Raw genomic sequence first — 24,458 nt, 5'->3', positions numbered from 1 at the left:
TTCTGAAGTGCTGCTTTAATATTATTTAGAATGGTATACAACTGTAAAAAGGTGTCAAATGCGTCTCTTTTCGACTCCGTATAAAGTCTTTTTCGAATGCTACCAAGGGGTAGAGGACTAATAAATAATAGGCCCTAGAGAGAGAGCTTGCAGTGTTACTTGTTCATTCATTCATTCATTAGTGGTTTATTCTTCAAAAAAGAAATTTCCCATGTGGCGACCAAGGGTCGAATTATATACAGATAACAATTTACAAAGACAGTGAGTTTGACACGAAGAAAAAAAATACACAATGTGACAATTGAAACATTGAGACATTAAAATTGGTTTAGGAGAGAAAATATTTACAATAAATAATACAACATTGTTAAGCCCGGTTCGTACCCGACGCAAAAGTAATGGGAATTTTTTCGGGTATAGAGATTATTGCGTCACGAAAAAGAATGACGATACGCTAAATTCGCGTCTTATTTTGTTTTCGCGTGAAATATGAACGGAGCTTTGCGAATCTAAAAATGCTCGTTACTATTCTACACTCTTAGGTTTTTCTAGAAATTATGTCATATTATAGAGTACAATTTTCAATTGGTATATGATTAATTTAATCCAACAATGTCAGTTTTAAAGACAGTGGACACTATTGGTAAATGTCAAAGACCAGTCTTCTCACTTAGTATATCTCAACATATGCATACAATAATAAACCTGTGAAAATGTGAACTCAATCGGTCGTCGAAGTTGCGAGATAATAATGAAAGAAAAAAACACCCTTGTCTCGAGAAGTTGTGTGCTTTATGATGCTTGATTTCGAGACCTCAAATTCTAAACTTGAGGTCTCGAAATCAAATTCGTGGAAAATTACTTCTTGCTCGAAAACTACGTCACTTCAGAGGGAGCTGTTTCTCACAATGTTTTATATTATCAACCTCTCCCCATTACTCGTAATCAAGTAAGGTTTTATGATGATAATTATTTTGAGTAATTACCAATAGTGTCCACTGCCTTTAACAAAGAGAGCATACATCAATGTTTAATTATTGCATGTAATACTTTTTTACACAATGTTATCTTCATTTTACACAAGTCATATGTCATAAAAAATCAACTTATTCAACCAGGCTATATTAAAGCTTTAATTGTTTACATTACTATATACATGATGTATGCCATTGTTGGCGGGGTCTGATAGTGCACATCGCTTTGATGACAGTGGTTTTTTTTTTTTTTTTTGCCTTACCCTGCCAACAAAGATTGATATATCCGTAGGTTTAAAATAAATAAATAACAATAAACTTGAACAGCATATATCCAGACTAAGCTCATTTCCAGGAAACTGCTTTCAGAATACAATTGAAGTTAAACAATTAATTTGGAAAGGCAAATAAAATGGGATGTTGTTAATCAATCTTTATTGAGCAAATCAATATATACAAAATATCAAAAGGCAGAGGATTAAAGAAAGCACACTTAAGACCAGCCGTCGATTTCACATAGGATTAATCTAATGACTTAAGGACGAGTCCAAACCCTGCACTATAGCATGCTAAACCTTAGAATTAATCCCAAGTTAGGACGTTACTCGTCCTAACTCGAGATATAAGTCGAGTCTTAACTCTTAATTTGTGAAATCGACGGCGGGTCATTTATCATGGTCAACAAAGTTGGCCATGATACAGTGAAGGGCAGACAAAACAAACATTGTACGCAAGACAAAACACTGAGAGAAAAGTAAATGAGCAACAACAATAACTTAACTTCCAAGAACAACAGCTACAGTCGCAGGTTTATCTAATAACGGAACCAATGTATCCATTGGAATTACTGGTTCCGTAAAACCAATGCATTTCTTTATCCTTGTGGATTTAAATTGTTATAATTAAAGTAACATTTTGCTATCTCAATTCCAACGAGATATAATTAAGGTGTTAATAAAAGAGGTCGTATACCTTTAATAGCTGATTTGTTAACATTTTGGAGATTCGAAAAATAGTAAATGTTCCAAAAGTAAATACAAAAACAACAGTTTTAAAGGAGCACGTTGCCTTGGATCGAAAACAATGATCCACACAAATTTGCCTCGAAGTTGCGTGGTTTTCTTTTTACTTTGCAAACTAACACGGTCGGGCATTTATGGGAGTCAATAAATGCCCGACCGTGTTAGTCGACGAGTTAAAAGGAAAACCACGCAATTTCGAGTGATACTTGTGTGGATCATTATATTCTACCTTTAAAATATCTCTCTAATCATATGCATTTTATAACAAATGGTTTCAAGCGCTTTTCAAAGACCAACTCGACCGATCCAAGGCAACGTGTTCCTTTAAAGCCATTATACACTTTCGGTAAACAGTATTGTCCAAGTCCCACACTTCGTGTATCACAACTTATATATAAAACAACAAACATGTGAAAATTAAGACTCAATCGGTCATCGGAGTCGGGAGAAAATAACGGGAAAACCCACTCTTGTTTCCGCGCGTTTCGCCGTGTCATGACATGTGTTTAAAATAAATCCGTTATTCTCGCTAACGAGAATTTATATTGTTTTACCGTTTTCTCAAAAAGTGAAGCAGTTCATGGATTAATATTTCAAGAGAAGTCTTTCACCATTACCTTCTGTAAACCCTGTAAATTATTTGTAAATCTGTGAATTTTTTTTCTGTACCGAAAGGGTCCAATGGCTTTAACGTATATATCGACATACTTGGCTGAGATAATGTCAGAAACTCATATTTTTGTATTATCTCCTTGAAAAAACATTGTTAGCATATATTTTCAAAAAGAAAACATCTAGTCAACGCCATAATCTTTATCTAGCGAATTAAAGTAATACATGTGTGGTTGAATAATTATATTGACTTCATTGTCCTCGATGTGAAATAATGCTATATTAATATTAATTTCGGTTTTTAACCCTAACATCTCTTATAATGTTAAATTGTTTGCAAGAACATGCTTCATGTATAAAACATCAATGTTTGCATGATGCAAGCTAAGAAAGGTACACAATTCATTCACAATATTTTCATTGCCAAACAAAATTGACACAACTGTAAAGAAGTGCACACCGTCCCAACCCAATCCCGCCCAACCCCACACATACAAAATACGTGTTCAAAAAACACGATAATTTAAAGACACTGGACACTTTTGGTAATTGTCAAAAGACCAGTCTTCTCACTCTATAGGTGTATCTCAACAATGCATTAAAGACAATGCATTAAATTCAGTTGTTCAGCTCAGTTGTTCGTCGAAGTTTCGAGATAATAATGAAAGAAAAAAAAAACACCCTTGTCACCCGAAGTTGTGTGCTGTCAGATGCTTGGTTTCAAGACCTCAAAATCTAAATAGGAGGTCTCGAAATCAAATTCGTGGAAAATTACTTCTTTCTCGAAAAACTACGTCACTTCAGAGGGAGCCTTTTCTCACAATGTTTTATACTATCAACAGCTCCCCATTAGGTTTTATGCTAATAATTATTATTTTGAGTAATTACCAATAGTGTCCATTGCCTTTAGCACAATCATTCATAAAATATTTCTTCATAATTGTCTACGTTACTTTCAACGTTAAAGTTGTGTTGTTTGTGCGTACTTTGTATGAATTTATCTGCTGTATGTATGCAATTTATAAACATTTTAGCAAAACTATAACAAGACAATAATCATACACAATTAAGCTGCAAAGCTGAAAATTTTTGAGATGTTTTAATTGTTTAAAGGGATGCTGCAGTGAATTAAAATAAAAAAGTTAATTTTGCTGTCATTTATTTCTGATATATGTATTGAACATGAATAATTTGCGTTTTGTTTATCCCCGACATATCTGACTTGCGTAATTAGCGAATAAGTCATCCCCCCCCCTTTTGTGGATTGTTACCGCCCCCTACCATCGACGTCATGTCGGGATTTCAAACATATCGTCGGCAAAAAGAGTCTGGTCCCTAACTACACGCGCCTAGGTTCCATGCCACACAGTGCACACGTCTCTATATGCACACAGACAGGGGGCCCGACGGCTCGGGTTACCGACATGACGTCACGTTTATGCAAATGAAGGCTCCCTTTTAGGGGCGAGGTGGGTTCCCGCTAATCTCTTGAAAACCATTTTTAAAATACTTGCGCATTTATTAAAATAAATAAAAAAATATCTCAGGTTTAAAAAGTCGTGTTTTATCGTTTAAATGAAAATAAAAACCAAAACTGCAACCACCCTTTAAAGGGCCCAATTTGCGTAAATCTTTGTTACAACTGATAATTGTGCTTACGATAAATTTCAATTTAATATTACTAGTGTCGCTACTAATCGTATTGAACGGGAAAAGGCAAGTACTTTATACCCCCACATAACACCTAACTCGTTTTCGCTACGTTCTGAAAAACGTAGCTGAACGGTCTCGAAATCAAATTCGTGGAAAAATACTTCCTTCTCGAAAATTATGTCACTTCCGAGGGAGCCGTTTCTCACAATGTTTTATACCATTTGCCAAAGTTATACGTTCTATAGCCAGACCAAACCCGTCTTTGGAAAATCTTCAAAGATTTTTAAGAGACGGTTTCGTAGGTTTTGAGAGCTATAGTTTTGTGTGACCCAGCCTGCAAACAACGAATCACGTTATACAATGCAAGCCCACGGTGAAGACAAAATTACGAATTGGCTCGATTTATGGCCAACCTTAGCCCTGGTGGTCTTACACTTTCGTATTGTATCTGTGTACAGAGGAAGAGTCCTACATAGGGCTAGGCCAACCTATGAAATCCGATTGAGCTTGAACAAAACGACAAAGGAGCTCAACACGACGAAGGATCTCCGAAAATGGTCTACGAAGAACAGAACCATGACATTCCATATTCAGGGCCATTGATAGCAACCTTAAATCATCAGTCTGCAGACCACAATCAGTCAAATTCGAGTACTCCAAGGAAGAGACTGGAGTTACCTGGTCTCCCTTAATACCATGGAGATCGTTATCCTTTAGAACAAGTTTCGTTAAACTACCTGCAGCAGCCACGATGGAGAAAACTGGCCCAATATCATCACTCTGTATACCACACGCGTATAGATGCAATTCCTTCAAGGAAGAAACTGGCGTTATCTGGTCACCCTTAATGCCATGGAGATCGTGTTTCTCTAGAACAAGATTCGTTACACTACCTGCAGCAGCCACGATGGAGAACACTGGCCCAATGTCATCACTCTGTATACCGCACGCATAGACAAAATTCCTTCAAGGAAGAAACAGGAGCTATCTCGTCCCCCTTAATACCATGTAGATCGTTATCCTGTAGAACGAGATTCGTTACACTACCTGCAGCAGCCACGATGGAGAAAACTGACCCAATACCATCACTCTGTATACCACACGCGTATAGATGCAATTCCTTCAAGGAAGAAACTGGAGTTATCTGGTCCCCCTTAAAGGAACACGTTGCCTTGGATCGGACGAGTTGGTCTATAAAAAGCGTTTGAAACCGTTTTTTTTCAAAATGCATATGGTTGGAAAGATGTTTTAAAAGTAGAATACAATCATCCACACAAATTTGCCCCGAAATTGCGTGTTTTTCCCTTTACTGTGCGAACTAACACGGTCGGCCATTTATGGGAGTCAAAAATTTGACTCCCATAAATGGCCGACCGTGTTATTCGACGAGGTAAAAGGAAAACCGTGCAATTTCGAGGCATGTTTGTGTGGATCATTGTATTCTACTTTTACAACATCTTTCTACTTATTTGCATTTTATAACAGACGGTTACAAACGCTTTTCAAAGACCAACTCGACCGATCCAAGGCAACGTGTTCCTTTAATACCATGGAGATCGTGTTTCTCTAGAACAAGTGTCGTTACATTACCTGCAGCAGCCACGATGGAGAAAACTGACCCAATATCATCACTCTGTATACAACACGTGTAAAGAATCAATTCATTCAAGGAAGAAACAGGACTTATCTGGTCCCCCTTAATACCATGGAGATCGTTATCCATTAGAGCAAGTTTCGTTAAACTACCTGCAGCAGCCACGATAGAGAAAACTGGCCCAATATCATCACTCTGTATACCACACGTGTATAGATGCAATTCCTCCAAGGAAGAAACTGGAGTTATCTGGTTCCCCTTAATACCATGGAGATCGTTATCCATTAGAACAAGTCTCGTTACACTACCTGCAGCAGCCACGTTAGAGAAAACTGACCCAACATCATCACTCTGTATACCACACGCGTATAGATGCAATTCCTTCAAGGAAGAATACAAACAGGAGTTATCTGGTCCCCCTTTATACCATGGAGATCGTTATCCTTTAGAACAAGTGTCGTTACACTACTGCAGCAGCCACGATGGAGAAAACTGACCCAATATCATCACTCTGTATACCACACGCATATATATGCAGTTCCTTCAAGGAAGAAACAGGACTTATCTGGTTGCCCTTAATACCATGGAGATCGTTATCCTTTAGAACAAGTGTCGTTACACTACCTGCAGCAGCCACGATGGAACAAACTGACGCAATATCATCACTCTTTATACCACACGCGTATAGATACAATTCCATCAAGGAAGAAACAGGACTTATCTGGTTGCCCTTAATACCATGGAGATCGTTATCCTTTAGAACAAGTGTCGTTACACTACCTGCAGCAGCCACGATGGAACAAACTGACGCAATATCATCACTCTTTATACCACACGCGTATAGATGCAATTCCTTCAAGAAAGAAACAGGACCTATCTGGTCCCCCTTAATACCATGGAGATCGTTATACATTAGAACAAGTTCCGTTACACTACCTGCAGCAGCCACGATAGAAAAAACTGACGCAATATCATCTCTCTTTATACCACACGCGTATAGATGCAATTCCTTCAAGGAAGAAACAGGACTTATCTGGTCCCCCTTAATACCATGGAGATCGTTATCTTTTAGAACAAGTTCCGTTACACTACCTGCAGCACCCACGATGGAGAAAACTGACCCAATATCATCCCTCCGTATACCACACGCATATAGATGCAATTCCTTCAAGGAAGAAACAGGACTTATCTGATCCCCCTTGATACCATGGAGATCGTTATCCATTAGAACAAGTTTCGTTACACTACCTGCAGCAGCAACAATGGAGAAAACTGACCCTATGTCATCACTCTGTATACAACACGAGCGTAGATGCAATTTCTTCAAAGAAGAAACTGGAGTTATCTGGTCTCCCTTAATACCATGGAGATCGTTATCAACTAGGACAAGTGTCGTTACACTACCTGCAGCAGCCAGGACGGAGAAAACTGACCCAATATCATCACTCTGTATACCACACGCGTATAGATGCAATTCCTTCAAGGAAGAAACTGGAGTTATCTGGTCCCCCTTAATACCATGGAGATCGTTTTTCTCTAGAACAAGTGTCGTTACACTACATACAGCAGCCACGATGGAGAAAACTGACCCAATATCATCACTCTGTATACCACACGCACTTAGATGCAATTCCTTCAAGGAAGAACCTGGAGTTATCTGGTCCCCCTTAATACCACGGATATTGTTATCCTTTAGACCAAGGGTCGTTACACTACCTGCAGCAGCCACGATGGAAAAAACTGACGCAACATCATCACTCTTTATACCACACGCGTATAGATGCAATTCCTTCAAGGAAGAAACAGGACTTATCTGGTCCCCCTTAATACCATGGAGGTCGTTATCCTCTAGAACAAGTATCGTTACTCTACCTGCAGCAGCCACGATGGAGAAAACTGACCCAATATCATCACTCTTTATACCACACGCGTATAGATGCAATTCATTCAAGGAAGAAACAGGAGCTATCTCGTCCCCCTTAATACCATGGAGATCGTTATCTATTAGAACAAGTCTCGTTACACTACCAGCAGCAGACAAGATGGAGAAAACTGGCCCAATATCATCCTTCGTCAGCGCACATCCATCTAGAATCAGCACCTTTAAGGAAGAAATGTGAGGTATGTGGTCTGATTTCAAACCGTGCAAGTTGTTTCCCACCAAGCACACTTTCTTCAACTCGGTAGTTGATTGAAATAACTTGAAAAGTTGAGGAACAGAGACACACTCTAACTGACAATCTTTTAACGTGAGTGATGTTACAAATTCAGACATTCTTTTGAGCTGATGAATCTTGTCGTTCAATTTTACTCCAACTACTTGTAATGATAAATCACAACTTGTTCTAGCCATTATTTGTTCTACAATATCCAAATCGGTTGACCCTTGACACAATATATTTATATCAGAAACATGATGAAGACTAGATCGTTCAGGTAGGTGTTGAATGAAATAACATGCAGCCAAGAGGTCTTCTCCTTTCAACTCATATGGGAATCTCACCCACTCATCCATCGCGAGGGTTTTTACAGTCGAACCAAGCTTGGCTTCAAACAAAGCCAGCATCATTATCCTATGTAAACATACATACCTCTCACACTCAACAGGAGTTTGTTTACTGTAAACTGAAAGGTGATTTTTGGTCAGTTCTATGACACATTCTGCAGCCTTTCTGTTTCTCCCGCTGCAGAAACGGATGAAGTATCCAATTCTGTTTACGTCACCTTCTAACATTCCTGACATGTACTCATTGAATTTATCAGGATTTGACTCTACCTTATCAGACAGGTAAACGGAACAACAAAACTCCATGATTACCGTGTGATAGAACTTGACTCGTTTAACACTTTCTATACCGTGCATGAACTGCACTCGGGTCAGCAAGCCGACTTCACAACCCTTATTGACAAGTTCCTCTGAATCAAACTCTGAAACTGCGAAGGAATTTTTTTCTTGGCTTTTTGACGTCGAACATTCAAGTGCAACCTGCCCAAGTTTGGCAATCAGCTCATTAAACTCCTCTTCAGTTTTTTTCCCGGAGGAATTGGATGAGCAATCTTTGCTCATCTTTTGCTGATAGAATATTCTGATTGTGTTATGAAGCAGTTCTGTAATCCTGTCAGGTAGTCGACTTTCGGCCTGTGTTAATGACGAACACATCAGCCAAAGAAACAGAGGAATTTCTCCTAAACTGCGCAGTGTTTCAGATTTGTTTATTTTAGAAAGAACACGAGCATGGTGTTGTGAATCATGGTTGCTGAAGTATTTACTGATATACTTTTCCTTATTATTGTCATCGAATCCAACGATATTTATTCTTGTGAAATCTGGATTGCAATTCAGTAACTTAAGCGCCGTAGACTGACGACTTGTTACAATTACCTTACAGCGTTTGAGCGACTTGAATGCGAGGACGTTGCTAACACTGAAGTCTTCGTTTGCATTTTGTAGTCTCTCGAATGAGATTTCATCTGCTCCATCAAGAAGGATGAGAGCTTTCTCTGGGTTTTGTGTCATAAAATTTTCAATACTCTTCTTTCCAAATTCGTTTTGAGGCAATATTTGAGAAGATATTTCATCCATAATGTTAAACTTGACCTCCATTTTGTTTATTTCCAACAACAATACAAGCTTATACTTTGACAGAGGTGACTCTTGTTTGTGGCGGGTCGAATGAGTATCACTCTGTAAAACAGCCCAGTCATAAGCTATCTTTTTTAGAAGCGTTGATTTACCATACCCACTTTCAGCAGTGATTATGATTCTGTTCTTATCCAAGCTTAACATGTTTTCGTATGACTTGAGGGGAATTTTCTGATACTCTGTTTGAATTTTATCGGTCTCGTGTTCGCCTTTAATGTCAATGTGTATTGTGTGATCGGTTTCATGTTTTCCTTTAACTAAACCTGACTGCAATATGAGTGGCTTATCAGGTTGGTTTGTTTCTTGCAAAAGTTCTAAACTTACATAAAGTTGATCCATATCAACAGCCAGATCCTTATGTGCAGCGTGTGTGTTCACTTTCAACGTCTTCTTGTAATGACTCACCAAAGTCTCAATCAGCGCTTTGAAGGGCAGCTCCATCTCACCTGAAAAAATATTTAGCAATTCCAAGTTAAACAAAGAAACTTGAACCTATAAACGACCTCCGGCACTCTACCAAGTCCTCAGTAGGTCTTAAAATCTGGTGGTCTCGCTATTTTGTTAAAACCTGAGCTCACGGGTGCCAGTCAGAAGCCATACAGCCTGAACTGCCGCGAAGCCAGGGATTTTACGATACAACCTGTGAACCGCCAGCAAAAGGATCACTTTATGGAAGGAGTAGTTTTATTTCAACTATCAAGTAAAAAGGGAATCTTACTGGTTGTTAAAATAACGCATACCTAATGTTCTGATGATTTCAGTATGACCGATTTCTTTAAGTGCCTTCTTCAACTCGTCTTCAGCCGCCTCGGGGTCCTGTCCACACCACCAATACAGGAGCATCCGGAAGGCTTGTTCGTTGAGGTCACTCGGGTAGTCGCTTTGATATGTGTCAATCTGTGCAGCTTTAATGCCTAAAGAAGTGCCGAGTTTCTTCCAATCTTTTCCAATATCCTCAGCTACGACTCGTAACTTCTTCTCACCAATACCTGATGTATCGGTTATTGACTGACGTTCCTTTAGCTGCCTGCAGTGAACTTCGTCTATCTTACGTGCTACTTGGGATGTGCGTGCATCACCTGAAAGGAAAAAAGGAAACAGGCATTGCGTTGTATTCGTACTTTTAATAAAATAATACATCTGGTCTGCAATTTATTCAATAAAGTTTTGCTGAGATAATTCGTATTCGTAATTTGACTAGTAAAGTTAAGCCAATGTATACATGGGGTCCAGTTTCTCCTTGGGTTTCCCAAGGGGAATCGCCCATGGGAAATCATCATGGGTTTCCCATGGGAAAACACCATGGGAAAATTTTGTAAGGGCACCATGTTCCCTGGGGACAAACATGCAGGACAAAACAAAGGTGTGATTTTACTTACCTGGTAACATTTGAACAATGTCAGCTCGGCCGAGTTTGACAAGCGTCTCTATCAACCCGTCTTCAGCCTCCTTTTGGCTTGTTTGTTTCCCGACCCAATCACGCAGCATTTGATAGATCTGCTCTTTGACGTCATGTGGATGGTCAATTGGATATGTGTCAATCTGTGCAGCTTTAATGCCTAAAGAAGTGCCGACTTGCTTCCAATCTTTCCCAACATTCTCAGCTACGACTTCTAACATAATATCATTAATACCTGATGCATCGGATGTTGACTGCTGTTCCGGTGACTGCCTCTTGCTACATGCTCGTGGGGATTGGGGTACATAACCTATAAGAAAAATGACAATCACACAAAGGGTTTATCTTAAAATCTTATTAATAAAATAACCTGCCTGCCGCGATGTTTTACTTGTTTCATCGTGGTGATGACAAACTTCATGATTGGAAGGTTTACCCGAGGTTTGTGGCAAATCAGTCCTGTCTGCCCCAGGGCCTCGTAGTTTCTTCTCATCACTTCCTGATGCATCCGGTGACTTCCCTTTGTTACCTGCTCTTGGGGATGTGGGTTCGTAACCTACAAGAAGTATGGCAACACACAAAGGTGTTTATTGTAAAGTCTTTCCAACAAAATAACATGCCACTAACAAAATAACCTGCCTGCCGTGATGTTTTACTTGTTTCAACGTATTGATGACATAATTCAGTATTTGCTCTTGGGGATGTGGGTTCGTAACCTGTCATCATAATACTGTATTCATGTAAGTATAAAACAAAACATTGTGCACGTATTCCTTTTTCTACAGATAGACGATTATAGTGTTTCATATTTAAAAACAAAGATAATCCAACCATGTTCTCACCTGGGATCCTTGCAGCTAAATCTCGACGACCTATTTGAGCCAAAGCACTTCTCAACCATTTTACCGCTTCTCTGTCATCAGCCTGCTTGCTCCACCAAGAAACTAGCATCGTGTAAGCCTGTTCTTCTGGGTTGCTCTCAGCGAAACGTTCAAACTTGCCAATCTCTGCTGGTTTGAACTTAAGCTTGACTGCGAGCTGCTGCCAGTCCTTGCCGAGGTTTACCGCTAAAGTCCGTCGGAATGTCTCGTCTACTGCTCCAGGCCAAAACATTTTAGAGAATACAACAGTAATGAACAATCTTATACAGGAAGCTTCCCCTTCAGACCTTCTTAATGAGATTAATGTCCTTCTAAAATACAGTTACGTGTAAGAATGCATGTCTCAGGAATGTCTGATCTGCTTCTGAACTTTCGGCCATTTTTTAATTTTTTTTTTTTTTTACAAATTAATCAATAGGGATTGGTATACCTCTAATGTAAAAATTCGTTTTCCATCTTATGAACGTTGGCTCTAGAATGCATGATCTGCTTAATCCCACCAACTTCCTTGCACAAAATGAACCTACATATAGTCGTTCAAGGAAGTTTCAGCTGAACTTATTTTTAACCGGAAGTTGTCCCCATTATCCCAAGTGTAAGAACTTCTAATAATTATAGCTTACAAAATTACACAATAACCAAGAATATTAATCATAACACCATAAAAACCATGCAAAGATCATAGCCATTTTGCATCATTGATTCATACAAAAGACAAAAAATAATATTATGAAAAATCAAATGCAGCTTGAACAAAACAATGTCACTGAATTTGAGATTTCGTTCCTTAATTTCATTTTATTGATGATCAATCAATTAAAAGATGTGAACAAAGACGAATTTCAACTGACTGTGTGGAGAAAAACAACACAAAGTCTGACACGTCATGAAAATGCACTACTCACGTGTTGGGGCGCCACCAAGCAAACCTTCTGCTAGTGTTAGATCAATGTTTGTCTCCGGTTTAATGCCAAGATCAAGAAGAGTCAAAGCGTCACATAACTGGGAAAATAATGGGGGAAAATGTTTTGTAAAACTTATATAAACGATGGTCCTTGAATTCTCACATTTATGCTCGGATTGCTTCCGTTGTTTTCAGTACGGGTTTCATTCTTGTTCTATATCTTCGCAGATCAACTTTTTCTTTTCATATTTTATTTCAAGATATAACACGAGCCGTCGTTGTAACCATCCAGTAATTAGTTCTTCCATTTAGGTACCTTTGTGAAAACAACTCTTGGTCCCATTTTGTCCCTTCCCCGAAGTGAGATAAAACGAACCACTGTGATTCATTTAGAAAAATTTATAAATGCAAAGGTGAATGGTTCACAAATCAAGTATTACGTAGACCAATACCTTGAACCTTTTGTTGTTTGTGTACAGATTTTGCAATGCAGGACGAATGACCAACTTCCTGTGAATGATGTGTTTCAGGTCGGAGACGGTTGTTTTATGATCGAGTCGTAGACAGAGGGTTTTGGGGTTGATGGGCGTCTTGATAAAGATCTGTATCATGTGATGAGTGTCTTTGCTTCTATGGGAGGAGGCTTCGTCTCTGTAGAGATGAGAATTAGAATTGGATGTTTTCATGAAATACCTCATTCACTGCTTGTAGACAATAAAGATATTTTGTTCGTATTTGAATTTAAATCAAGGTCATAAAAAAACTTGCGTAAAGCAGTTGAGCTGAAAAACATTTTGCTCAAGGAACTTCACCATCATAACACAAAGATGTTTGTCTCAAAACAATCGTTCCATCAGTTCCCCTTAGAAATGTAGTGTTTGAGCTCATGGAGCTTGGAACTTCTTGAAAACTCCTTAATAGGCCTACACCCTCTACTTTCGATATTGTTTGAGTGAATGCAATATACGGTACCTTTTTGCTTGTGCTCCGCATTGTTCTTTGCCCAATGATGAATCTGACGTGTTCGTCTTGGTGTCTTGATGCTGTCCCGATGGCTTTGTCCTCTCTGCTAATGCAGACTTGAAAGCTGCCTGTCTACTCTTCTTGATTTTGTTCTTCCTCTCTACCGGTTTTGCCCTGGAATGATCATAGACGACCCTTAACCTCTTCCGGTCTTCATACCACTGTTTTAGAGATGGCTGAGACATGTTGGCGGCGCTTTGGAATTAATCACTGAAGAGAGATCAATACTCAATATTCTGAAAATTGAAGAAATGTTAGTAAAATTCAATATAATTTTGTAATTAAATTTCTTAAAACGGTTTATGCTGAAAAGATTGCAATTCACATTTCCTACTTATTCATTTATTTATTTTTTAAATTGTATTTTATTTTACTTTATTTTATTCCACCCTTTTTGAAGTCAAGTTTTTGACTCCTTAAAATGGCCGACAGTGTTAGTTCACCAAGTAAAGGGAAAACCATACACTTAGAGGCATATTGTGTGGATCATTATATTCTACTTTTAAAACATTTTTCTTATCACATCGATTTCATAACAAACGGTTCAAATGCTTTCACAACAAAGGGTTTCAAACGTTTTTCATGGACCAACTCGACCGATCCAAGGCAATGTGTTCCTTTAACATACATGGCCCCGTATCTTAACCCCAAGACTTGCACACGTACATGAGTAACAAAACAAGTTCACAGAAGATTGTTGTAAACTTGTGTTGTTTATCAATCCTCTCCTGAAAAATACCTATAAACTAGTTCAGGATAACATTACAAAGAGTATATCCATTTTCTTTCGCACATAAAAGTATTCAGAACTCTATGCCTAGAAGGGTGGTTTAAAAATTATTATTTTTACCGGGGACGAAGCATAAATATTATATTATATTAGCATAATATTAGCTAAACACAAAAGACTTGCGCACGCACACCATGCTTTAAAATATTGTTGTTGGTAGACTTGTTTTGTTTATCATCTCCCAGGATTACAACGGTTAATGTCTATTGGCTTGCGCACATAACAATATTAGGAACTCTATGCCCAGGTGTGGCAGTCCAAAGATGAACTTTTTACCAGGGAAGAATGTGGGCTTATTAGCATAAATGGGCGTATCTAAACCCCCCAAAAAATGCGCACGCACACCACGCTTTAAAATATTGTTGTAGACTTTTTGTTTGTTAATCCCCTAGTGAAAAAAGCTACATTCTAGTTCAGATTTATATTGCAAAGGTTATGTCCATTAGCTTGCACGAATAACAATATTAAGAACTCTGTGTATGCCAAGTTGTACAGTCCAAAAATGAGCCTTTTACAAGGGACGAACAGGTGGCTAATTGAACCCCAAAGACTTGCGCACGCACACCACGCTCATTGTAGATTTATATCATTAAGGGGGAAAAGTCCCTTAAAAACCAGGGTGTGTGGTGTGATCCCTGAGTAGCTACCTTTTACCTCAGGATAACGTTACAAAGGCTTTGTAAAAGGGTCTTACGCAAATAACTACCTTAAAAACACTCGAAGTCACTGTGAGATTGCACAATGCCAATGGGAAAGTCCCTTAAAAAGCCCGGGTGGTGGGATTAATAGTTAACTAAATGACCTAGTCTGAATAGTGCATCAACGGTCTGAAGGTGCTAGAACAAACAACAACATTTTATACAATTTTTTAACAGTTTTTTTAGTATTATTTACGAGACCAATTATGGTTTAAAAGGTGCGGCACATTCAGCGAGATTGCTCGGTAGCTATAGAGACAGTTCGAATCCTATATTTTGTCATGGCTCGCAAACATTATAGTAATATGTAAAATTTAGTTTAGTTGGTAAGACACTATTCTAGAATTGCAATGGTTGTGGGTTCGAATCCAACCCGAGTAATCCCTGAGATTTTTTGTTATTCGCATGACTCGGGAAAGTATAGAGTATACAGTGCTAACCACACATCGGTGTATATGGGTAAAAAATAAAATGAATATTCTTTATCCCCGATGCAAACTTAACACATCCGCTTTATTTGTTTGGAATGATAGAAAGAGATAAAGCAGGCAGTGATTTCACGTTGAAGATCCTGGACACTATTGGTAATTACTCAAAATAATTATTAGCATAAAACCTTACTTGGTAACGAGTAATGGGGAGAGGTTGATATAAAACATTGTGAGAAACGGCCCCCTTTGAAGTGACGTAGTTTTCGAGAGAGAAGTAATTTTCCACTAATTTGATTTCGAGACCTCAGATTTAGAATTTGAGGTCTCGAAATCAAGCATCTGAAAGCATACAACTTGTGACAAGCATGTGGTGACAAGGGTGTTTTTTTTTCTTTTATAGTTATCTCGCAACTCCGACGACCAATCGAGCTCAAATTGTCATGCATATGATGAGATACACCAACTGTGAAGGCTAGTCTTTGACAATTACCAATAGTGTCCAGGCTCTTTAAGTGAAGACAATGCATCAGCCATAAATGGAGTTTGGGCAACTGTCTATTCTATAAATATGTAATGTAATAATTGTATAATAATAATACACATGTATAATAATAAGTGTGTATATAATGAATAGGGTAGATGGCCTTAGCTTTCGATCCAAACCGGACCTTCTTCAGAGGCATAAAACAAGTACAAACAAATACATATCCATTTATAGAAAAAGAGAGGGGGAAAGGGATTGAGGAAAGGATCCGAAAGAAGCGGGAAAATAACAGCCAATCAAAGTTTCTATTTCAGAGACAATGTGTGGCTGTGAACAAGTGTGTATATTATTATACACACCCTCTCCCTCACTCTTCGAAAAGCAAAACATAGAATTAGTATCATCCAAAGTGTGACACGGTTGTTTCCAACTCAAGACCGAATAGAATCATAGAAGATTGTTGTAAAACTTGTCATCTCCTGAATAAGATACCTACTACTAGTTCAGGATTACAAGTCCATGTCCATTTGCGTGGGCACAATAACAATAAGCAACTTTATGCCAAGGTGTGGTGGTCCAAAGTTGATTTTTTTTTTTTACCAGGGACGAGAAAGTCCCTGGGCGTATTATAAACCAAAACGATTTACGCACGTACACCACGCTCATCATGTTTTTCTTCAAATTTACATCACAAAGGATATGTCAACTGGCTAACGCACATAAGTACCAAAAAAAAAAAAAAAAAAAAATGAAGTAACTGTGATTGCACAATGCCAACGGGAATGTCCCTTAAAAAGCCCGGGTGGTAGGATTAATAATTAATTAATTGTCTTTATTGTGCATTAGATAAACCAATACGGTACTGAAGGTGCTTAAACAAACAACACTATTTTATATCAAAAAAAAATGAAAAACAGTCTTTGATTCATGAGACCAATAAGGGTTTACAAGGTATGGTGCATTCAGCACCACTGCACACACTGCAGGAACACCAAAGGCAAACCAATACTTTTAATAGCGATTTAATGGTAATTCATAGATCGTGATGTCATGTGACACGTAGTGGCATCATGAAATCCAAACTTACAACGCATGGGTGTCTATTTACTTTAGCAACATACATCAACTTAAAAATACAGTTTGAACTGGTTTTGTTAGCGACGCTAGAGGGCGTTCGAGTATTTAACGACGTCATACTTAACCTTTATAAACACCTTACATTTGCTAAAACGGTCCACATCGTTGAAAGCAATTTAAAAAAATGTACAACAGACTTCAAATTTAATTAACTACACCACGAGGGAAAAACCACAAAAAATGTATTTAAAAAATGTTTAGAACCTTGCAATTTGACTATAATGACGTCATATTGACGTCACTTACATTTTATAGGTTTTGTGTTCATTGGCTTACGCTAAAAGGAACTACGTTTGTATTTGTTTGGATTGATAGAAAGAGATACAACAGGCAGTGATTTCACATAGAGTGAAGACAAATGCATTAGGCATAGTAATGAAGTGTGTAGGGAAACTGCCATATAAAATAACGTGTAGAATAATACAATAATACACATCTTCAAATTCACAAACTTTCTCTCTTCAAAAGGCATGTACATCCCAACCACTGGTGCAATCTAGAATTTAAACCCACACCGTTTTCACTTACGATAAAAGCATCGTCCTCACTGAGTATTGTAAACTATTCACATTGAATGTGTGATACGTTGTTTCCAACTCATCAACAAAAGACCGACTGAATAAAATCAGTAATAAAGCTGGTGTGTATAACAACACCTTGCTTTACTTGGCATTGAACTTAGGGTTTGGTGGGTCGAAGACCAAACCGTAGAATCTGGGCGGAGAAGTAACTCCGAAATTAAAGCAACTTTGAAATAATACAGATTTAATAGATTCGTATTTGCGTGTCTATCCCGCTGACGTACAAAGCGACACCACACAATAATTATGAAAATAATGTGGAATATACCATAATTTTTCGGGTGTTTTCAAAAAGTTGGTCTTGAGAATGAATTACTTACCTGTAAGAACTAAAATCTGCCTTGTTGAAATAGACTGTCCTTCAGCGCAGCTGGTAAGAACACGGTTCAGACTGGACTCGCTGACTTGTTCAAATCAAGATCAAACCTCAACCTCAGGAATTTTTGGTTTAGCCAGCGAGTGGTAAACTACTGGAATATTCTCCCTAGAGAAGCAATTGAAGCTTCAAGTGTGAACACTTTCAAGGGACATGTGGACAAATTCCTAAAGAACGTCGGGGGCTCTACATAAGCTTATCTAACCTGTCTGCCCCAGTAACCAGAACCACCGTCTCCTCCCCTGTTGTGTGATGGCGTCGGTGGATTCATAGTAAGTTCTTCTCCCAATCAAGACTGCTGTATCTGCGAGTCAATGACAATCAAAGCAAACTCGACATCGTAAAGCAAACTATAGCTAACTTAGAAGATAATCACTCATATACCCTTCTGCATTCTCAAATCGTTCTTTGAAATAACTCTGACTTAAATTGATTATCGAAAATGTACCCTCTTTACAGTTACGTCGTCACTGTTCAGCTTCCCTTGGGATATGTTACCGTGGGCTTCTTTCTTGTCGTTCCGTAACTTCACTCTATGCCAAGGTGTGTGCGGTCCGTCCAAAGATGAACTTTTCACCAGGGACGAATGTTGGCTTATTAACATAAATGGGCGTATCTAAACCCCATAGACTAATCAAAAGACTGTAGATGATTGAAATAAATGATTTGATTTGGCAGCAAACAGGGTTCTGGATGGTTGGTAATTATTCAGACCTGAAACATGGACGCAGGACAATAGTTTTATTGACCACTGGTAGGCTTAGACTGCAGGATTTGAAATCCGAAGGTTATGGGTTCGAATCCGACTAATCGCTGGTTTCACAATGACTACTGAGATAAGTAGTGCCAACTAGAGTTACCGAATCATGCATATTTATAGACGTCAAACCAATGTTCATACGGGAGAGATTGGCTGTTGCAAACAAACAATCAACACTGTGAGAAAAACCCGAATATTCATACGAATAACCATTTTGTTGGGTATATCACTCCATTTTCGAGTCATATAACTGCCCCAAACACGTCGACTGGGTGACTTTCCACGGAGTATGGACTCTCCCATTTGGATTAGTCTTGGTGTAAGAGACCTTCTCGATCTGTTGTCTTATAAGACTGTTAGCATAATGTACCAATGCCTCTGGTTTCTAGTAGAGCCTCTTAAAGACAGTGGACACTATTGGTAATATTGTCAAAGACTATTCTTCAAGACTATCTCAACATATGCATGAAATAACAAACCTGTGAAAATTTGAGCTCAATCGGTCGTCCAACGAGATAATAATGAAATAAAAAACACCCTTGTCGCACCATGGTCACACGAAGTTGTGTGCTTTTAGATGCTTGATTCCGAGACCTCAAATTCTAAATCTGAGGTCTTGAAATCAAATTCGTAGAAAATTAGTTCTTTCTCGAAAACTAAATTACTTCAGAGGGAGCCGTTTCTCACAATGTTTTATACTATATCTCTCCCCATTACTCGTAATCAAGAAAGGTTTTATGCTAGTAATTATTTTGAGTAATTACCAATAGTGTCCACTGCCTTTAACCACGCCTTGTAAAAATTTTGGTTTTGACCCTTACATCACCAATGTGTGTAATAGCACTGTATACCCAGTACTTTTCGAGTCCTGTGAAAAAAAAAAACATGCACACTACTCGGGTGGGATTCGAACCCATGACCTTGGCAATTCTAGGGTCTAGAGCAGTGTCTTATTACCAACTAGACCACCGAGATTGCCTAGAGGCTAGAGGCAGTTCGAATCCTAAGTTTAAGCAGTGGGTACGGTACCGCAACTATGTTAAATTTGCATTGGGAATTAATTTTGGTTTTACCCTAAGTCCCTAACACAGATTGTGTACACATTAAATGCTAACTGGCCCAAGTACACCTGGAATACTCGGTTCACATGACGCTATTACCAAGTTCAACCACTTAACAAAGGTTTGTTGTGGTGTACTTTGAGTCCATTTTGACACATACAGAAATTAAGCTTCATGGTTTTTTTTTCAGATTTAAAAACATGATTACACGAGACCCTGGATCTCATACATACAAATACAACAGGTCATGAAACTGATGATCTGTTTGGTCATAATATAATCATATGCAATCATTGGCATACCAGACATTTAAATTGGGGTGGGGGAGGGGCAAGGGGGGCCGAGGGGCAAAGACATACATTTGGGCTGGGAATGGGGGGGGGGGGGGGGGTTATTTTGTGTATTGACTTATAAATTTCATTGTGCATTTTTGTTTTGATTTTTCAAACACCTAATGTCTAGTTTTATATATAAGTTGTCATGTGATACGCGAAGTGTGGGCCTTTGGATAATACTGTTTACCGAAAGTGTCCAATGGCTTTAACGGTCAAAGCTAATTCTGAAATTGTTTTTAATTTGCAGGTTTATACTACAACGACAGCTACGCCAATGGGGGCATACAACATCAGTCCACAGCTACCAGCTACGCCAATGGGCGCTTACAATGTCTGCCCACATCCACAATTCGTAGCTCCCCTACACAATCGTAAGTGTTTATGCAGTAGCCGTCACCAAGCCGTAAACACAGCCATGATGACCTTTTTATGGGAGACTTTTGGGACGCTTGGTGGCAGCAGACTTAGCATAATGTTAACATACACAAACAAAACAAAAACAGTGGGTGCGTTCGGTTAGCGTTCCTGTGTCGACCCCGCGGTGCTCACTCGGTGAGCCCCTGACAAGAGCTAATCGAACGATCACACTCGCCCTCTCGTGGTAACGGCACGCACCTCGGGTCACCCCCAAGCCCACTCCACAAGCAGGGCACTGGGGGCTGACCCGGGTGAGCCCCTGAAATGACGTCAAAGCTATTCGAACGCACCGGGGGCAGACCGGGGTCGGCCCAGGGAAGATAAACGAACGCACCCAGTGGAGGGGTGGTAACAGGATAACTAATTGTTCACATTAACTTTAATCTTTTATTTTGTTTACTGTCACACCAGTATTTTTTATTAATTTTTGTTTACCGAGTATACTCCTTACCCTTAAGTCATGCCTGCCGCTGGAGGCGCTGCTGAAGGAGACAACACAGTTCAGCTACCACCACCGAGCTACAACCAAACTGATCTTCCGAACAAGAACTAAAGTTGCCACCCAACTTCGAATTCCCGTTTGGAATCAAAGAGTTTGCTTTACAATTCATCTGCTTTTTTTATTCACTAGTCATTTTTGTTTATCTTTTTGAAGTGAAAAGAAGGCTGAGTTAGGACTAGTCTTATCTCGAGTTAGGACGAGTATTTCTAGTCCTAACTAAGGCTAGCCTTAAGTTTGTAATATGTCTTAGGGTAAGTCTTGAGTTATGACTAGTCCTAACTCTTTGTGAAATCGACCCCCAGACACGTTTGGTAATAAAGTCAGATACCAATCCTTCTTTGGTATATTCACTGAAGGCTTTTGTCAGATAGTAGGTATATCCCAACCTATGCATAAGTTGTTTAAAGTAATTACTAAAAGAGTCTAGTTCATTTAAAGGCACTGGGGTGGATTTCACAAAGGTAGTCCTAACTTAGGACTAGTCCTAAGCAATGCTAAGAGATAGGACCAGTCCTAAGTTAGGATGAGTTACTGGTCGTTAGGACTACCTTTGTGAAATCCACTACAGGACACTATTGGTAATTACTCAAAATAGTTATTAACAATGGAGAGATGTTGATAGTATAACACATTGCGAGAAACGGCTCACTCTGGAAGTAACGTAGTTTTCGAGAAAGAAGTAATTTTCCACGCGTTTGTTCGAAACCTCAGAATTAGATTTGGCGGTCTCGAAATGAAGCATCTAAGTCTTTTAATATTTAAGTTAGAAATTACCTCTTTCTCAAAGAACACGTTTACCTCAGAGTTATAGCTGTTTCTCACAACTTGTTATACTAGCAACAACTCTACCTTGCTCGTTACGTAGGTAAGGTTTCATGCAACCTCTATTTTGAGTAATATTAACAATAGTGTCCAGTACCTTTAAAAAGATATTAGTTAAAGAAGGAAGTTTTAATGTTTAATGTTGGATTGATGATTTCTGCTTCCACACTGCATGGGACTCAAGGAAGACAGTGTGGCAATTCCGATCGCAAACGAAAATGTTTTCCAGCTTCTGTGAAGTGTCCAGTTTATGAATGTTTCTGAAGTGCTGCTTTAATATTATTTAGAATGGTATACAACTGTAAAAAGGTGTCAAATGTGTCTCTTTTCGACTCCGTATAAAGTCTTTTTCGAATGCTACCAAGGGGTAGAGGACTAATAAATAATAGGCCCTAGAGTGAGCCTGCAGTGTTACTTGTTCATTCATTCATTCATTAGTGGTTTATTCTTCAAAAAAGAAATTTCCCGTGTGACGACCAAGGGTCGAATTATATGCAGATAACAATGTACAAAGACAGTGAGTTTGAGACGAAGAAAAAAAAATACACAATGTGTCAATTGAAACATTGAGACATTACAATTGGTTTAGGAAAAAAAATATTTACAATAAACAAGACAACATTGTTTGAAAACTAACCCCGGTTCGTACCTGACGCAAAAGCAATGTGAATTTTCTCGCGTATAGATTATTGCGTCACGAAAAAGAATGACGATACGCTAAATTCGCCTCGCATTTTGTTTTCGCGAGAAATATGAACGGAGCTTTGCGAATCTAAAAATGCTCGTTACTATTCTACACACTAAACTGTTTCTGGAAATGATGTAATCATTTTTTACACAATGTTATCTTCATTTTACACTATTCATATTTCATAGTAATTCAACTTATTAAAGCTTTTATTGTATAATATATACATGTTTGCCATTGTTGGCGGGGTCTGGTAGGGCACATCGCTTTGGTGACATTTTTTTTCTTTTCTTTTTTTCTTTTGCCTCACCCTGCCAACAAAGATTGATATCAGTAGAATTAAAGTAAACTAATGAAAATAATTTTAAACAGCATGTTTCCAGACTTAAGACTAATCCTAAGTTAGGACGAGTTACTCGTCCTTACGTAGGATTAATCTAATGACTTAGGACGAGTCCCAACCCTGCACTGTAGCATGCATACCTTAAGATTAATCCTCAGTTAGGACGAGTTACTCGTCCTTACGTAGGATTAATAAATACCTTGGACGGTTTCAAGTCTCTGATTGGTCAAAACCCGGTCACGTGTGGGAGTGTTAACGGTGGTATAAAGACCGGCTTTGGAAAATAGCGAATAAGTGGCCACTAAATCAGCATACATTGTGTAAACCTTGCGCGTTGCACTGTATCGCACGCTTAGTTATTATATCCCTGTAAGTTTCATTGCAACTTCGCACACTTACGCGTACGCGCGCTGAAAATGTATCAATATTTTATTTTGAGTGCGCGCGTGTAACATGTGCGCGCGTATAAACTGACGCCGAGCTCATGCGCGCGTTTTAATGCACAAGAAGGAACAGCTATCGTCCAATCATTTGCCTCCTTTGACCCCAGTGAAGGCGCTGAACAGATCATTATTTAAAAGAGTCACTGGTCTCAAATATCAGTAATGTGATTAACGCACGAAAGAGATGGGAACCATCAAAAGCTCAAATTGGCCCCTGAACATGTCTGGAAGTACCGCCGAGAGAAAAGTCACAAAATTTTGAAAATTTTAGCCGTTTAATTCGCTAAAAACGGTATTTATTAATGGGAATAACAGTGTTCGTACCCGGTCTTCACTGCGTGGTAATGACCTTAGTTGGTGGCTGGCGCTGTTAACGGACCTCGCCTCCGGCTCGGTCCGTTAACAGCGCCAGCCACCAACCCGGTCATTACCACGCAGTGAAGACCGGGTACTCGCACTGTTATTCCCTAATTAATCTAATGACTTAGGACGAGTCCCAACCCTGCACTGTAGCATGCAGACCTTAAGATTAATCCTAAGTTAGGACGAGTTACTCGTACTTACGTAGGATTAATCTAATGACTTAGGACGAGTCCCAACCCTGCATTGTAGCATGCAGACCTTAAGATTAATCCTAAGTTAGGACGAGTTACTCGTACTTACGTAGGATTAATCTAATGACTTAGGACGAGTCCCAACCCTGCACTGTAGCATGCAGACCTTAAGATTAATCCTAAGTTAGGACGAGTTACTCGACGTCCTAACATAGGATTAATCTAATGACTTAGGACGAGTCCCAACCCTGCACTGTAGCATGAAGACCTTAAGATTAATCCTATGTTAGGACGAGTTACTCGTCCTAACATAGGATTAATCTAATGACTT

General features: G+C 38.9%; 1 protein-coding gene across 1 annotated transcript; it reads right to left on the bottom strand.

Moving 5' to 3' along the window:
• Positions 1-1,210: 1,210 nt before the first annotated feature.
• LOC139950455 (uncharacterized) lies at positions 1,211-18,729 on the bottom strand. Its single transcript, XM_071949140.1, is given in 14 exon segments — positions 1,211-5,219; positions 5,221-5,414; positions 5,781-6,251; positions 6,254-6,324; positions 6,327-9,944; positions 10,239-10,577; positions 10,878-11,207; positions 11,334-11,460; positions 11,462-11,613; positions 11,740-11,991; positions 12,684-12,780; positions 13,135-13,333; positions 13,655-13,941; positions 18,147-18,729. Coding segments are annotated over 13 exon segments (6,576 nt in total). The 5' UTR covers positions 13,891-13,941; positions 18,147-18,729; the 3' UTR covers positions 1,211-4,729.
• Between the last annotated feature and the right edge of the window lie 5,729 nt (positions 18,730-24,458).

The sequence above is a fragment of the Asterias amurensis genome, chromosome 18 (genome assembly GCF_032118995.1).
Source record: "Asterias amurensis chromosome 18, ASM3211899v1".
In the NCBI taxonomy this organism is placed as follows: Eukaryota; Metazoa; Echinodermata; class Asteroidea; order Forcipulatida; family Asteriidae; genus Asterias; species Asterias amurensis.
The sequence above is the reverse complement of the archived record's forward strand: the minus strand, read 5'-3'. Positions and strand labels throughout refer to the sequence as shown.